Here is an 18,566-nt window from a genome sequence, read left to right as displayed (position 1 = left end):
CTATTATTTATTAGGTTCTGTTGTCCTTTCATTTTACACCTTGTGGAGCTGTCAAGTCAGCTGCTTACCAATGACAAAGCTCACAGCTCAGTTTAGAATCTTCCAAAAATAAATTCTCTGAAGGGATTTGAGTAACAGCAGGATGTATGTTGTTGGAAAGGCATAGGACAATCTTTTTTTTCATTTGTTTTATTGGAAAGAGGAGGTTTGTGCTTTTTGCCCTGTTTTTGCCCAGATTCCAGAATTAGTCTTTGCGTTGACAATCCAGAGGTCATCGAAGCTAATAATCCCACTGATTAATGAGAATTTTGGATCACACCCTCCCTGTCTCAAAGCTGAATTAATCAGGTTATTTGAAATGGTGGGATGCTGACTTGAATGTTTCTAATTTTCCCTTAGAAGCTTTTTTAGCTTCATGTCTTTTTACATCATAAAAATGGCATAATATCTGATTCAGAGATGAATGAATTTCAGTGTCCTTCCAAGGGTAAGGTCAACTTGCAATGGGCACACTGCTCGGTAAGAGTCAGAGTCATTTTCTGCTTCTCATTCCCAATAAACAGTCACATATCCTTCGTGCCAGGTTGCTGCACCAGCTTTGCAAGGTGCCAAGCTCTTTGGTGTTAATTCAGGAAAGCACTTAATCATGGAATTGATGACTCTAAAATGCTTAATATAAGCATGTGCTTAAGTGCCTTGTTGGCCTGGGGCCAGTGCAGATGTACCCTTGCAGAATTTGTAAGCCACTTCTGGTCTGCTAGAGCCAAGTTCACTGGAGATCAAGGGTTTTGGGGATGTGAAGCTCTGGGAGCTGGACTGTGCTGCAGGGGTGGGTGTGCATGACAGAACCCCCTGTGTGGGAAAGAAGAGTGTTTGCCCAGGCAGTCCCTGGCAACCTGGGTCAGCAGAACAACAGGGCTCTTGGGCTACGCCAGGCATTGCGTGTGCCAACTGAGAGGGAGCTGAGAGGGAGCCTGCGTGAGCCCGGTGCTGGGGGCAGAATGCAACAGCCCTGCCTGGCAAAGCTGGGCTCTGTACCCCGAGCGTCTGTGCTGCAGTGCAGGGGCAGCGGCACTGGCCCATCTTCCCAGAAGGTATCAACCCCACGGTCTTGGGCTTCCCAAAAGGTATCAGTCCCACAGTCTCACATGGGGACTGGTTTCCTGGCGATAGAGTGTTAAGCTGGGTTTCAGACTAGTTGTGTAGTTTCTCTGTAAAACACAAGAAATGCAAACACTGCGTTAAGTGCTCGTAGTTTTATTCAACAGGTTTTGTTTGCACAAGGATTTTGGGGTAGATGCAGGGACTGAGCGTTCTGCCTATCAGTAGGGTTTGTGTGCTAGCTTTAACAGCAACATTGTTCATAGCATTACTATTGAAATATGCCTGATATAATCATTTCATGTGCTTCTTTTCATGTCTTAACATTTCTGTATTATCTCCATTTATTTTACTCTAAAAGGAATAAATCTGTAATTCCCATCAAATATCACAGTGCAAAATTGATATACACACAGTCATATGGCTCACAAAATATAGTTGCAAATGGATATGTATTATTTATAAAGCAGCTTTGGCATCTTAATATACTAAAAAAGAAGAGACGTTTAGATCATTTCATAGTTCAGCATTCTGCATGTTTTTGAGCTATTGTATATTATTATCCATGAAAAATGCATCATTTGGGCCTTAACCACTTTAATTTCATGTGCGCATTCCAACCAAAGGGGGGTGTGTCCTCTGCTCTTGCCTTTTTTTTTCCTGTTCTATCCCCCCTCCCCTTTTGTACAATTAAAAGTAGATGGCTGGGGTTAAACAATGCCAAAAGCCCACCCAGCCTTCCAAGAACTACCTGCTAATTAATGAGAGGCTTAACTCTGTGACTATAGAGGCCTCTCCAGGTATTCTAGTGTCCCACCCAAATCCTTCTGGGTTTGCTGAACTCAAGGCAGTCAGTGAAAGTCAAAAAGTTCATACTACATGGCAGTAAAATCAATGTAGTTGCTTTCATCCAGATCTCTAATGTGAACAGACAAAAGCTGGATATAAATCAGCTTAAAACCTGGCCATTTCTGCCAACTTCCAAATTAATCATGAATATGGTGTGAGTGCCTCGTTTGAGGTGTTTTCAGTGGTGTCACTGGCCAGACTGTTTTGAGCTAGGCTGGAGGAGTGACCTCCGAAGTTGAGGAGATTTTGCAGAGGTTATTCTATCAAGTGCCTCATTCCTACATGACAGCAGGTCTTAGGTTAATGCTTTGGGTTTTTGAGGGGGGAAGCAGAGGGAAAGGTGAACTTGTAGTCTTTCAGATGAGGGCGTTCCTGGCCTGTTAGGGCTTTGGAGGTTAAAACTCTTTCTTTTAGTGAAACTGTTGCTCAGTGATGGGTTTAAATACAAGTTCAGTGCTGGTGAAAGGACCTAAGGAGGAGGAAGGAGTTGTCTAATTACAGGGCTGGTGCCAGTAGGGTGATAGTAGTGTTTACTGGTTTTCCTCACTGTTTCATGGTTGCCTTAAAATACTGCTAGGAAGGATGAAAGAACTTGAGTTTCTATGGCCTGATCTCTGCTGCAAGAACCAAAAGCAGCCCTTGGCTTGCTTTCTGTTTGCTTGAAACTCCTTCCAACCTCCAATTCACCTTCTCAGTGATATTTAGGCAGAAGCTTTTCACTTATTCTGTCCTGGTTTTGCCCATCCCTGGATTCTGAGCTCACAGTGGACTATGAGGGGCTGGTGCTTTCAAATGTAATACTTGTCTGAAGTTTCTCTGGGAATGAAATATCTGTTTGATTAAGGAAACACTGACTTCTGAAAGCCTATCAGACTGCGCAACTTTATGTCAGGGCTGCAGAATGTCTAATTAAATGGAACTGCTCTCTAGAGGATTTGGCTTGCAGAAAATTAGTTTTCATGTTCTTGGCCTGATGTTTATTAAACGTTTCTTTCCTTTTTCTCTCCTTGGCAGTTTTCATCTGTAGTTTCATGGTTGCGGCGCCTATCTTTGGTTACCTTGGTGACCGTTTCAACAGAAAGATCATTCTCAGCTGTGGGATCTTCTTTTGGTCAGCTGTCACTTTTTCAAGCTCCTTCATCACTGAACAGGTAAGATCTTTGCAAAGGTGCTTTGCAGGGTGTCCTGAAAAGAAGGACAATATGGTCCTGAAAAAATCCTCACGCCCCATCTCCGTGTGCTCAAGGGGAACGTATCCCTGTCGCGTGTATTTAACGTATAGCATGTTGCATTATCTGACCTTTTGTGGGTGACGTGTCATCTGTGTAACAGTGTTTTCTTAACTGTGAAAGCTGTTATTCTTTGATCATGCACACTCATAAAATATAACAGGTGAAGCATATCTAAGCAAGAGTTTCTGTTGATATAAGGTCTTTATTTTGAGGGAAATCCTAAAGAAACTTGAAAAGGCTTTAAAAAAGACTTGGGGAAAAAAAAATCCATGGCTATATAGTGGTTCTCTGGTCTTCTGATATGCAACAGAAGCCACTGGAGATTGTTGGGAAGTCTGCTTGTGGCTTGTGGAATGACAGAATGCATCCAGCAGTGGTTTTGTGCGTGCGCTTTGTTTCTTATCCAACCAAGGCAGTGAGGGTGGATGATAGCATAGAGATTAGACATAGTTTCAGCTCCTTTAATGCTAGTTGATGAATATGTCTGGGGAACTGATGATGGAGTTGTCAGGCTCACTTAATTTTGTCAAGCTATGCACAGCATCCCTCACCTGCTTTCAGGACAGCCACATTACCCCATTTTGAGGACTCCTCATTGCATTAATTTTCTTACCTGTCAGAGGCACTTGGAGGAAACAATGATCTGGCAGTTTCTAGGGAAAAATATCCTCTTGTTTAAATCATATTATAGAGGAGGTTTAATTGCTGCAGGTGGCAACATTCCTGGAGAGACAAATCACAGCTCTTGGCATCCTCAGACTGATTTCCCCGAGGGAGGCAAGGGCATTCCTCATCCTTTCTGTCCAGCTGCGTTCCAGAGATTGCAGCATTGTGGTCACACCTAAAGAATGACAACCAGGGACTAAACCGCTCCGCCCTGCTCCCTCCTGCCCACACACATGCTCTGCAGTTTCTAATAAAAGAGTATTTCCACCTAAAGTGGGCAGTGGCAGTCACATGTCTGTCTGGCTTTCATGTTGGATTGATTGTTGTTGCATTTCTAAAGAAAAACGCATATGGCCAAATGTAGAAGCCTTTAACTCAGTAAATTGTTCTGGTTTATAATTGGCCAGGAAGCATCCTTTCCAGAGAAAGTACATATCCCATCTAAAATGAAGAAGGTGTTTTGGTTTTCTTCCCTTTTTTTTTTTTTTTTTTTTTAATTTATCTTCATAACATTCTGCAAAAGCAGCTGTGATCAGAGCCCAAAGAGGGAAGCACTTTATGAGGAACCAGTTACTTGCTTATAACCATTTCTCACATTAGGAACACACATTCATGCTCGGGTTCTCATCGCTCTCTCTGCAATAGATGTAGTCCCGTAGTTGCATGTAGGGGAACACTGGAACTGGACTGATGTAATTACGTTTGCAAAGTTGATTTTCAGCTGAAGGATTGGGGGGGTATTAGCTGAAGTAGTTCAAGGATTAATATATGTGGTCATCAGTATACAGGAGCTCAGAGTGGAAGTGGCATATTTTTAGCCAAAGAGAGGGAGAATAACGTTTATAAAGCTGGAATATGTTTGGAATCCAAACCCCAATGTCTTGGAAGTCACAAGAGAGCCAAGATCAAAATAGCCTGGCCTGTGTTAATTCCTCCTGGATTTGCATCAGTACTAACTCGGGACTCAAACTACAACCTTGGACACAATCTTCTAAATACTGAGAAGAATCCTTTGTCCTGATTTTATTGTGTTCCTCAACTCTACTGGAAGGCTTATTTATTGAACCAGAGGTCTCATGCCCAGCTCTTGTTATCTATTCCAGAAGATAATGGAAAATTTTGCAGCTGCTGTATGGATGTGCTTTACCCAGGGGCTGCAGCAGTTGAGCAAGGTTATAAGAATAGTCCCAACTTCACAGAGTATCCCTACCACTTTGGTATCCTTTTAGGAGGCCTGCTCTTTAATTGGGAAGACATGCCACATTGAACAGGTGAATTCCTGAAGTGCTTAATGAGAAAAAGAGTCAGAGAAGAGCTGATGCAGCTTTTTTTCTGTATGCAGTGACTAACTAGGCATTTTCCCTGATCTTTCTCTTCTAGGTTTGGTGTGTTTGTCAGGGAGGAAGGCTAGGAGCTGAAATATGAAAAGACTTTGCTGGCACAAATAAAAGCAGTAGTAAGACTACTGTAAGTAGATAAGTACTCACATCCAGGTCAACATGAAAAGACAGGACTAGAAGGAGCAAGTTAGCACAGGCTGAGCCCATTGAAAAATTGTACAGAAAACTCCTTTTTGTGGTGACAGCAAAAATACTGAACTAGAAGAGAAACAATAGCCATTCAGTAGAAATAGCAAACTATGTCTTCAGGGATGGCCTTTCTTCAGATTTTGATAGTGTCTAGTGCCTCATGCATGCTATCCCTGTGTAATTAAATAGAGTACATATCTGCATAGTTCAGATTTGGAGTGTAAATGGAAAGAGACAGCTTAACAAAGATGGAAAGCAGCTACGCCTCTGGTGGACTCTAAAGGTGCCCAATTGGTAGGTTTTCAGCAGTGTGTTGGTAATATTAGTTCCTGGCTAAAATTTGGACACTTAAAGGAGAGCGGTCAAAATGCTATAATTTGAGCGAATATCTAGATTATTTGTAATTTATTGTGCAAATAAGCATACAGAAAAGAACTTCTTAATTCTTATCTGTGCTATTGTCAAGTTGTTCAGTAAAGAAATACCCAAGTGGCAAGAAAAGGACATGGAGTGAGAAAGTACCTCAGAGAGATGTATTTTGATCTGGAAAAAAGGATTGGAGCACAGTGAAACAGTCATCTAAGATACTATCTAAATGCTATTTCATGCTATTTGGGTTAAAAAGATAGTGACTGAAAATTGGCAGATAAAACAGGGAATTGGATATATATACCTTGTAGACATGTAGTTGCTAGAGAGCACTGCATTAAGGTTTTTAACGACTTTAAAAAAACCTTGGTTATTTGTTACCAAATGTCTTTGGGCTTTTAACATGGAATAATGATCATCAAATAAATGGATCTCTCATCTGCTAGTAGCTACTAAATAACTAAATAATAGGCTCTCACAAGGAAAAAAGAAAATCAGGCCAAAACTTAAGGATAGTTCCAGAATATATAGGAGGTGATAGTTACAGAAAAAAATAATGCGTGAATTCCACGTAGAGCAAAATAGAAACAGGACAACTAGATACTTAACGCTTGGTTACTGTTCATGAGGCCTTAAATTACATTTAAAACAAATCAAAAAAAGAAACCCAACTAAATACTGTATCAATAAATACACCTGGTTGCATGGATAGAAATAGCTAATGATAAATTTAACTAAAGAAAATCATCAGAAGTAACAAGACTGAAATAATATTGAAAAGGTCACTTTTTATTCTGGCAAATAATATGATTTGATAATTTATACTAGTGCACAATTTCTCTATAGAAAAATAAGAAATGAGTCCTCCACTACTTTGTCTCTGGTACTTGCACATTTCTGCTCTATAACACTGTTTAGCACTTTCTAAAATAAAAGTTGCTTAAAACAACCATTAACAAACTTGTTCATTAATCTGAAATTAGTTAAAGTTGATACATATTTAGACCTATCTCTAGATTAACTCCGTTTATAGAAACTTCAATAAAGTATGTATATATCTTAATTTGTATTTTGTAAGTACAAACACCTGCTTAGAAATTACCTCCCTTTATGCATGCCTTTTAATCAGCTCTGCACCTGCGGGTACACAAATTTTGGTACTTTCACCTGCAAAACCCTTTCTTTTGTTGTTTTTGGCTTTTGGCAAGCATTTGGAGAAAACGCTTGCTGGTTGTTGGTTCATGTTCTGTAATAAATCAGCAAAAAATAAGTGAGCTGCTCTGCAATATAGAGTCGTATCACAAAGAAATGCACTGAGCACACAATCTTCATGGAGTTTCTTTACCAGGATGCATTTCCATCCACACAAAAAGCTGAATATGTGTCTGTCTTCCTCTGTATCAATATAAACTCTGATTTATAGGTAACCATTTTTTTCTCTAGATAGCATTTTGATGAGCACAGTGCCTGATTGCCTGCGTTGTGGCTGCTCATCTTGAGCTGGTTTATAGTGCAGATGTCATTGGAAAGAGTCTGTAATCCCAGTTGCACCATGTCTCTCTTTCTGAACAGTTTCATGTGAAAGCAACTTGGTTATCAGGAGTGATCAGGCCACGTGCTGAGAGTTGCTTTCTGGCTGCGTGGATATCCACATCTATTAGTCATAATAATAGTTCTTACCGCTGACTACTCTGGCCAGAAATTTGTCTTAGATGAAACCTTGGTTTTGGTGGTAGCCTTCCTACCCCTCTTAGCACAAACTTCTAAGGGATCAGGACCCCTCTCCCTTGTGGGCAGACACCAGTATCTTAAAGCAAGAAAGAGTTTGGAGGTGGAAAGTTGCAGACTGTTCTCTAGTCTTGTGAAATACTGCTATTTCCCATGTAAATACCTCGAATAAAGCATATTTCTGTGTAAAAGGGATGCTGTTTTACAGATGAGCAAAGTATTCTGCTAAGTAGTTAGGCTCCACTATTCTGGGAGACCAAGTGTACCTAATAATCAACCAGACCAGGCTGTGGTAATGTGGGTTTGCTGTGAGACATCGGAGTTGCAGATGGCAGAAAGTTTGGAAACGGAAAAGCAAAGAATTAACAAGGTAAATCAGGAATGTGCTTTTGAATCCTCCAGTTCTTGATAGATATTTCTGTTTAGATGTTGATATAACTGCCATGATAAAATCTTTTTGCTCCCACTGCAAGTTAATCTGGATAGGTATTTCTACTACTGCTTATTTTGTTTTCCTCTCCTTTTGATTTATCTCTGAAAGCGGAAGCAAATAGCCCACTGTGGAATTCCAGTTAGCCTGCAGTGCTTGCTAAAGTCCTGTCTTTCAGACTTGCCAGATGTATATTTATTTCCACAGCTTGTCTTTCAAGGAGTGCTAAAAGAGAAGCAACAAATTATGTGCAGTATGGAACAAATGGTTAGCTGGGTTAATTTTAAAAAACGTAAACATAAACCAACCCCACCCCCCTACACATGATGATTTTCTCCAAGCAAAGAAAAGCCTTTAGTCTTAAGTGCTCTGACAGAAGTTGTGTTATAAAACTTAGAGCTTCTGTTCTTTTGCTTCCACTGCGTGAGATAAATCCACAGTTTGAAGAACAGAAACAAACAAAACTAGAAGCCCCAAGCCATCGTTTTGTATGCAAGAAGGGTACGAAGTGTTATCTTTGAAGTCACCATGAATTATTGGAATGTTTATATCCCACTGTTCCATCCTATTATTTTTGAGCAGAACACTCTTTTAGAGAGAAAGCAAAAGAGATTCTTCCAGCAACTTAGTAAAGTCTGCTGCACATACATTCAATCCCTTCCCTCAGATGCAGCTCCTGTCAGTTTGTGCGGCTGTTACAGAAATCGGTGCTGGAACTAACATGGGGTGCTCACGGACAAAGGCTGTTAGTTGGCTCTGGTGTATTTTGCCAGCCTTTAATGTGGTACTGGAACCCTACAGATGAGCATATGCTGTTGACATTTGGATTTCTGCATGCTTGCCCTTTTGCTAGACTTCTCAGGAAAAATGTAGTCCACTGCGTACTCTCTTATCACAGAGGAAGAGATTAGGGTGGGTAATATACTACAGTAGTGTTGCTATTCTATCTGCCAGCAGTGTCAACACTCAAATTACTAAGTGCTACTATTATGACCGTATGTATAATGCTGGTATGATGCCACTCTGCGCTACCCGGTAGCTAATCCTGCTTCGCCTCTGTTAAGATAAGACATGGCAATCTATACATCTCCTCTTCTCATCTATCAGGGCTCCCTCCTCACCGCAGGAGAGCTGCTGTGCTGGGGGAATGGGGATCGGTGGGTGCCAGGTGAAGGAGAATGCTGTGATGGCTGGATTTAGGTGGCTCTGAGGTCCCAGAAGAGAGGGAAAGAATAAGGGTTGTCATCTCTGCTTTACACTGCAGAGTGAAATTCTTTGCAGACTGATTTTGCCTTGCTTTCCCTCTCCCATATGTCTGAAAGCAGATGGTTTGAAGAAAGGTAATTCCCACAGCCCCCTTTAGACCTGCTTCCCCCATCAGCAGCCTGCTATGCAGAAGTCTTACTTGCCGTGTGCTGGTGGTGGCATTACCCATCAGGAGAAGAGATAAACCTACCTCAAATCTGATTATATGTACTTACACCTATATGGCTGCTGGAGATGGGCACGAGATCTCTAAAGGTGCGACTCTTGGGAGGTAGGAGTTGTGAGGTTCCTGCAGCAGTTTGCTGTGAGAAACTCCCTCTGTGTTTTCATGGCTTCCTGACTTTCCAGCTAGGACTAGATCAAGACATAACAAAATCCATGCTCTCTGGACAAAGAAGTATGAGAGTTTCTATGGGAGTTGAAAGACATCATTTCTTTGACACCTCTCCAGCAAGGAGGCACCTGCTGCTCCTCCCCAGTGCTATTCACAGCACTCTTAAAAGTTTTACTATCTTGCATTTTTAAAACATGGATTACGTGAGGAGTACTATAGGAAAAAAAATACACTATTGCTTCTTCGTTCAATAAAGAAGCATTGGCTGAGCTGGTCTTCAGGTATTCTGAGCATCTGTCAAGTCTGCTAGCATCTTCAGCACAGCTGATACCAAATACTGTATGGGAAACTGTTTTCATGTAAGAGCAACATCGTTTCTTGCACAGACAAGTGTAATGAGTTGAACTCTTGAATCTTGGGTCCTCGTTGTTCCCTCAGATTTTGCTGACCTAGGATAGAAGAGATGGGCAAAGATTTATATAGATGAAATAGTTGCAGCTCGCTGAAATAGAGTGCAGAATTACTGTCATATGTTTGTCTCCTAGCTGCTTTATATTCCTACCTCATCCCTTTCTACCTGTCCCTCTTCCAAAGGAAACAATAAATGAAAAACAGGCTAGGGTGTTCTCAGAGCATCAGCCCCAAAAAGCCAATCTATGAGAGGAGGAGGCTTTTCATAGGTACTATCAGAAATTGAAGTGCTGTATTTTCTGCTCTGAGTGTTGGTTTTTTCCCTCCAGTATCTGCATCTATGTGTCTGTAAAGCATTTGGGAAGAGTTATTAAAAACACAGCTGGTGATGGCTGCCAGGAGAGAGACAGAGTATAGTTCCAAAGCTTACTCAGAAAGCTTATTCATGTGATGATAAAAATGAACTTCAAGAAACTATCATAAGGAATATCTCTACCGTACATTGCATTTCCTGTCTGCAGTGTGTCTGGAACAGGATCAGTTCTGCTCTCCCCTCTGGGACCCAAGAGCAATCAAGATTGCACCCCCCAAGTCCCACCTTCCCCAGGTAGGGTCAGCCTGGCGCCAGCATGTCCCATTTGAACTTTTCAAATCACCCTGCTGTTACGTTCGTGCCTCCTGCCCTCTGCTACCTACTTTTGGGTCATTAATCAGTCTGAAAGCATGCAATATCTGAATCAAACACTGTGAATGCTGAAAGAAGAAGAGATGTTTCTATTGCTGAGTGTCATAACTCACCTGAACTGATGCATGCTGCTGCAGAGGCTTCTATTGCCAGTTCATTAAAATGAAGGCAGCGGTTTGCACTGAAATGTCAGAACTGCTCCTCAGAGCTCAGGCATTTTCTAGAGCAGGTGCACAGAGGTTTGTGCTGGGAGAGTATCAAGAAATAGTCTCGAGGCTTAATGCTAATTTGCAGTGGTTCTCTGTGAGGGCTCCCTGTAATTGCTTACCCTTTTTTTAGGGAACCGTTGGTTATCTAGGTTACTGGAAGATGTTGAAATCTTTATCACAGGGTCTGTGATTGTGGTTCTGATTCAGCTCCTCCTTTGGAAGTCTGTGGGAACCTTTTGTGTGTCTTTGTGGTAATTGAGTCAGACCCTACATCTTTTTAAATCAATATGCTTACATTTGATGCTGTTTCATCGGATCATGAAAATGCCTAGAGACAACAGCTGGGGACCATGGCGTCAGCATGAAGGATCTTTACAGGCCACAGACCTTTACAGCTTTGTCCCATTTTTATGCAGAAACCTGAATTTATAGTCTCTAGGTTAAAGAGTAGGAAAGTTCAGCCACTATGTCAGTTACTGGATGATTTGGAAGCAATGCCTGCCTGTAACTATCAACCCGCCTGTCCTGCTTTTATTGTGCCTGGGCAGGAAATCTCACCTGGGTCAGTTATTTGCTGAGGAGGCAGAGGGAAGAAGGCATATTTATTTCATTGCCAGGCTGTATGTGTCTTGGAAGCATTCCTTCTTCTTCTGTTGTCTATTAAAATGTATATTCTCCTTGTCGTACCACAGCAGAGCCTAACCAAGAGCATGCTGATGGAACACAAAAAGGACATTTTATTGCTTCAACTCTGTCTTATTGAAAGTCTCTCTAATGCTTTAGCGTTATGTTTTATAAATAATTGTTGCAGCATCTTAAGCTCAGCCTCATTCAAAACATCCTAGGAATGGAAGAAAGGAAAAATGCTTCTTGAATAGATAGGGATTGAATCAGCTGGGGGGAAAAAAAAATTTAAAAAGAGGAGGTAGTGCTGCATGTAAGTTCCCAAGCAGATGTTAAAAGATAGAGTAAGGAATTATAAAATTTCCTATCAGCTTAATGTGATCCTTGCAGTAGTGGTAGTGACCTGAGGAACACAAGCCATTCCTGATGCAGTGCTCCACTGTTACATGCTGTGCTTCAGTGGTGGGGAAGCCTGGCTCAGTCAAACGAGTTCAGAAGGCAAAGCAAGTCACTACTGCAGTGTCTGCATGCCACCATGTGATCCTGCCTCTTTGGAAATAAGCTTCCCGGGTAATTGTGTATTGAGGGTGTCGAGAGGATGCCAAGTTGGTGGTGTAGAACATGTCCCTTCATGCTTCACTGGGATGTTCAAATATGGGTCTGGAGAAATGTTGCCGTTTAAGGATGTAAGCTGACATGTACTTAGCATGGATGTAAATGAAGCAGTTTATGGCTTGTGTTCTTGAGGTTTATGACTTGGAAAGAAGCATGATGCTTCAGGGGAGTTTGGTTAATGATGCCTTACAGACAAAGAAAACAATCCATTCAACCCAGTTTTAGGCTAATGCATTAGGAGGCCTGGAAACAAATTAAACTTTGTATTCACAGGGCCTTGGTGGTTCTTGAAGGCTGTGCATATTGTCCTGAAAAATAGGATTCAGGAGACAGGGAAGGCCTCTGGCTCATGTTCAGATGCAAAAGTATGGATTTGAGCCTATCTTTGGTTGAGCTCTTGGTTGCCTGTGATACAAAAGCATCAGTCATACTATAGGAAGTGTAAGTGCTTCTTCAGTGGCGCACACAGTCTGTGGCCTCCTGGGTCATGCATAAAGGCTGAAAAAAGGACCTTTGTGATCTGAGTAATGTGCAAATAGTGTGAAGATGGGAAATGTCTTACAGTACCAGGTGCTAAATTAGTCTTTTGAAGTGTTGACATTTCTTTTAAATGCATAAAGTTCACATGCTACACAAAACACTGCATTTGCAATTCAGATAACATTGAATTAGAGTACTAATCTCAAACCCATCTAATAGATTTTGAGCTGGAAATCCCTGGCAAAGGTGCTGATCATCATGTCTGAAAATATGATTGACAAAGTCTCATGAGAAGATAGTAACAAAACATGCAAATGCATTTAGTATAGTTAAATAGGACTGTCATTTTGTCAAATAGGCTGGATTTAGAGAATGAAGTGAAACTACAGCATGATGAAACTCTGCCAGTTAATAATGCTTCACCTAACAATATAACAACCGTTCAAAGAAGATCATGAATAAGAAGAAGCTGGTAGGTAGAAGGAATTGGTAGATGCATCGGTTTCTCTCTGGAAAACTGATGCTAAAAAAGACGTCTCAAATGTAGGCCAAACATACTGCGAGGTCAGCCTTTCTCACAGTACTTGAGCGCTTCTGGATCTTGATTGAGTCAGCAAGGCAGAGAAGTGTGAAAACAGAAAGCACACACACAAAAAAAAGTCAGAGTTTGTCATGATTTGGGTGTTTTTTCAACAACGATGCCTAAAAGGTCTGACCTGCTGCTGTACTTAAATTGTTAGTATATGCAGAGTAAAATATGCCAAGAATCAGCAGAACCAACAGTATGGGTAAAGTTGCTGGGACTATAATTTTGTGGTAATTTCATTTAAACCTTGAGGCATTCTATTCAAATGTGTCCTTCATGGACTCTCAAAACTTGTTCTGCCCTTGAAAATGCATATGGTTAGAGCAAAACATTCACACCTGGATGTCTCGGTTGGTTGGCTGATGCTTTTCTCAAAGGGTCCTGAGAAATCATGGTTTCTGCAGTTGTCTGGTGGATAGGAACATGGGGTTGTGCTCTCCAAGAACAAGACCTGTCTGTTGGATTTGACTAAATTTTGGCTTAAGAATTGGTCCAAGCCAAAGAGTGTTTTGACCAAGACGGCCAATCAGGTTAATGTGGTTCGATCTCACGCATTTCTATAGACATCACTGAAGGTGGAGATGTGGTTAGTGTTATATATCAGTGCCTGTAACTATTTTTTCTGAAAAATGGGCTGTTTAGAGCTGATTTGCCTGGATTCAGTCTTCGCTTGTGACTCATCTGTGGCTGGAACACAGGAGCCTGTTACTGCCTGTGAATATCCTTTAGTTTATAATATTCCTAGCCAGGCCATATTCCAGCTGTTAGTATTTGAAAACTTTTATGTGTCAAGAACCTTGCATTGTTTCCACAGTTGCAAAACTACATTGTAGTTCTCCCAATCTCTATTTTTGTGATTATGTTATGGGTGTCTTTGCACGTCTCAGGAAGGGAATGGTGATAGTGCCTAATGCCAGAGATATTTGTTGGAAGTGCTGATAAGTGTGTCCCACCTGACAGATCTGGAACAACAAGCAACAGTTTGTTTCCGACCCAGAACTATTAAGGTTCTCAGGAGAACAGTTTTGGAAGATACATTCTGGCCGAGCTGCGTGTAATGGTTCTGTAACACGGATAAATGACCACTGTTGCAGCCATGTGAAATGCTAGGGACTCCTCTGTGTCTTACACCAGAGCCACAAGGATGAAAGAAGTGTTTTAACTCAATGTTCTAGCAGGCACTGGTAACATGGGGCTCTTTATGATCCCTATGATTTATTTGAAAACATCAGCCTTTTTCTTTAAGGTCTATAATATAAGTAGCTGTGCATGTAGCACTCAGTGTTCTGGTGAATAAGCAAGCTAATCTGTTACATTCCTTCCAATTACATTCCAGACCCCTGTCATTAATGCAATATTAATGACCAAGAGACTAAATTGAGAAGAACATAAATTCCACCATTTCAGTGTCATGTAATATTTTTACCACAGGCAGGTCAATCAGATGAAAAGCCCTTCAATTAGTAAGCTGTAATGCTGCTTTGTCTTAACCGAGGCTATTGTCAAGACCCAGTGGTGCTGCTGCTTCACCCAGTGTCTTGTAATTACATTACCTAATTGGATGGAGAATGGGAATTGGGCTTACTCTTTTTTTTCATTTTTTCTTTTGTGCTACCCAAAAATGACTGAAAAGTAGTAGAAGAGCCTCTCGGGACTGCCACAGGTTTGAAGGGAGAGCAGTGATGGGAACTTGGATTTCAAACGCTGCAATTTTAATGTTGAAAGGGAATTTCACATTCAAAATTTACAAGTAGCTAAGAAGGTCTTGACCCTGATTTTTGTACCTGCGAAGCACACAGCAGCTCCCTGCTGACTCTGGGAAGTGCTGTGGGATTCTTGCTACTTCCGGGGTGGTTTTGTTTTTGTTTTTTTCTCCAGAGTGTTTAATTAGGTGCTTCACTTTAGAGCCTACCTGTAGGTATCCAGTTGTTAAACACCTTAGTTGCTGTTTGAAGGGTGTGATGGGTGAAAAATAAGTATCTTACAGTCTTTATTGGTTATTTTTACATACTAAATAATAATATAAATCTCATAAAATAAGGACACTTTGATCAGCCAGAATCTTAAGTTAATTTCCAAATAAAACTTTCCACATTCAATTAAGTGTGCCTGAACAGGTCACCTGGGAGAACTAAAGCCATTAACAAATACTAGAGACAATCAGAGGAAAGGTGAGTGGACTTTGCTTCATCTCCCTTGCTCATTTCTATTTTTAAATACGTATTTTGTTCTCTTTCTGCTTGCTGTAGTTTCTCTTCTCCTTGCAGGGCTCTGAATACCAGCTGAATTTTCCCAAAAGCCAGTTGTTCAAAGGTGAGCTGCTTAGAGCTGAGAATTGGTAGGACACTTAATGCATCCAAATGAGCTGAAGTTTTGAAGTGTTTGACATAGTGTAAATGGATGCTGCAGAAGAATGAGACCTGCTTTAGAAACTATAGTATAAGTCCGTCCTAATTGCAAAGCGTTTATACATTGACCCTTGAGCAAATGATTAATTAAGTGTACTAAGGTTTCAATAACTCAATAACTTGCTATTAAATCTTGGTGTGGTGTAGTGGTCTCCTCTGTAACATGTCTATAACCTCTAGCCAGCATAAAATATGCATGTGTGAATAAAATGTGTGAATACTTGAAGGAAGGCCCAGAGTATTTTCACTTCAGTGTTAATGACCTGCCCGTCAGAGTTCAGGGAGAGACCTTTGGGTAAGAGAAATGTTCTTCATTGGACACAAATACTTAAACTTGTACACTTCCTATGCCCAAGCAGGCTTCAGGAAAGCCAAGTGAAGAAAAACCTGACATTTTGAATAGCTTACCCTTGTTAAAGTGTCATCCTTACTCTAGAACTGTGCTTCTACCCCTGGAGAGCCTGTAATGTTGCTTCAATGTGTATCAAGACTTGATAGGAGGCAGTAAAGATGGAGCCAGATTCTTCTCAATGGTGCCCAGTGAAAAGATGAGGCAATAGGCACAAACTAAAATACAGTAAATTCCATTTAAACATAAGAAGACACGTTTTTACTGTGAGGATGGTCAAATATTAGAACAGGTTGTCCAGCAAAGTTGTGGCTTCTCCATCCTTGGAGATATTCAAAACCCAACTGGACATGGTCTTGAGCAACTTGTTGTAGTTGACCCCACTTTGAGCAGGGGGCTTGGACTAGACTATCTCCAGAGGTCCCTTCCAATCTCAACTATTCTCTGATTCTGTGACATGCACGTAAATGAGAAGAGCAGTTTGAAAATGGTGGTGAAATACGGGCTTGTCATCAAGAGTTCAATTTGAAGGGAGGAAACTGTAGAATCCAGTGGTGATAGAAGTTACGGGAAATGTTGTGTGCAGTAGTGACTTAAAAGGCAGTTGTGATTGTAAAGAGATGGGAGGTGAAAAGTGGTTATGCGTAGGTGATGACACACACAATGAGGGAAGAAAAGAAGACTCTAAACCCAATCACATCTCTGCATTGAGCCAAATGGCAAAAGAACGAGCAACTGCAGTGAATCTCCCCCAGGCTACCCTACCAGCATGACTCACGTCTGATAAGGGAAAAACATCTTGTTGGAGGTGAGAAGGGTAGTTTATAGTTACATTTATCAGACAGGTACCTGTAGCATGAACCTCTAAGTGCACTTGTATCTCTACAGAAAACAGATAAAATACTGATAGCTCACAGCATTGCATCAGTTCTGATAACTCACCGACCTGTCGCCAACCAGACTCCACACAGGCATGTACCCTGGCTAGCCACTCTTTATGCCACCCAGAGATTAAACATAATAAACTCCTTTTGGTTCTAGGAAATCCTGAAAACAATGCTTACCCAACCTATTAATGGGGGAAAAAAGTACTGACCAACAGAACATCATAGTAAACAGTTCTGCCCTCATGTTATTTTGTATTTTGGTGTCTCTGCTGGCAATCTCCATGAGGGATTAGTTAAGATTACTTGTAGATAAAGGTAGATACTCATCTTCCTTTGTTCCTGCACAAAGATCTCCCAGACAATAAGACACTAAATGGCCAAAATTTGGCATGAATATTCAGTTACTGAGAAGTCTGGGCTGGATGTCACAGGAAGACATGTTCTTCAGAACTGGCATGGAACAATTCACCAGTATTAAATATGTTACCTCTCTCTAACTGTCTATGATATTTATTCTGCTTTTATTAAAGGAGATTTTGAACCATTCAAATTTGAGAAGGTAGGGCGTGTGACTTTGTGGTCCACATCTAGATTTGACACACTACTCCTGTCAAGTGTGTGGACCCAGGACTTGTATCCACCAATGGAAGCCAGGTGCCTTGCATATATGTATTGAAAATTTGGAAAGCTTTAGGGCTGCATAGAGGTGGAAGATGTATTTAGGCTTATGTATTCTGCTGTAGTCTTCGTCATCCATCCAGACACAGAATGGAATTTAAAACATGTTCATCATTTAATGTCATCTTGTCTTTTATGATATGTCAATGTCCCTGTCTGACTTGGAAACTTTCAGGTTCTTAAAGGTGACACCATCATTGCTGGGAGAGCTAAGAGAAACGGAGTGTTTAGTGTTTAAGCTAATATGTCACCTGCATTTGTAATGTCATTCCATTGCTCAGCTCTTCCAGTGACTCTCAGTTAATGAGCTGGAATTTGAACTGTGAGTTTGCAGGAGCCAATGCTCTTAGTCACAATACTGATACTCAGAAGCATGTTCCTGGTTTGGTTTACATCATGGTCTTTGCTGTACCTGCGGTGAAGCGTGTTGTGTGTCACCTCTAACCACTTAGATTCCTGCAAAGTACTGATACTGTTGGGAAAACTTAATGGAATGCAAGAGGAAGTGGTGTTTGCCTGGCCAGAAAATACAAGTTCTGATCGCAAAGGGCAAATGCTTGCACACAAGTGTAGCTGTCAAAAGGGACCTCAGTTGTGTAGCCCCTGAATATACATTAGAGCCCTGCAGGTTTTACTTTGGTCAGCTGACTCCTGCAGTATTTCAGACTTGTCTATCTTCAGTTGATCTAATTGATCGCTTGTGACTGTTGTGGTACCCTGGATGTTGTCAGTGCAAGACTCTGCCAGCTGTAGAAATACAAGACTGTAACTGCAGTACAGTTCAGCTGAGTTTGATCTAGAAACTCAGGGAGATTAAATCAATCTCAATGCTTTCTCATTAGCTTGTTGTCATTCCACACACATCTATTTTAGGCTTTGTGTGGCAATCCTAGCTGCCTGATGGCATGGATGGTTTTTCTTACGCACATCTTTCCAAGGATGCAAACCCTGATTCTATATCCTTGTTTGCTGCATAATGTTTATATAATAAAAGAAAGAAAATGTGGCAAACCTCAGCAGTTCAAATACGGAATCTCATGGTGCTGAACCCTCTTTTACTGAAGCTAAATGTAGAAACCGTAGGAGGTTTCTCATATACCCTCATATAGGAAAGGGTGCAGGTGCAGTTG

At 41.1% G+C, this 18,566-nt stretch overlaps 1 protein-coding gene across 2 annotated transcripts in view; it reads left to right on the top strand.

Annotated features, from left to right (window-relative positions):
• The window catches only part of LOC141952631 (sphingosine-1-phosphate transporter SPNS2-like), a 139,346-nt gene that overhangs the window by 60,485 nt on the left and 60,295 nt on the right, over nt 1-18,566 (top strand). For both annotated transcript variants that reach the window (XM_074890308.1, XM_074890306.1), the window contains exon 3: nt 2,965-3,101. In XM_074890308.1, coding sequence (XP_074746409.1) covers nt 2,965-3,101 — 137 coding nt within the window. The remainder of the gene's footprint in view (nt 1-2,964; nt 3,102-18,566) is intronic.

This window comes from Strix uralensis, chromosome 20, assembly GCF_047716275.1.
Source record: "Strix uralensis isolate ZFMK-TIS-50842 chromosome 20, bStrUra1, whole genome shotgun sequence".
Classification (NCBI taxonomy): domain Eukaryota; kingdom Metazoa; phylum Chordata; class Aves; order Strigiformes; family Strigidae; genus Strix; species Strix uralensis.
This window is presented reverse-complemented; position numbering and strand designations above follow the sequence as displayed.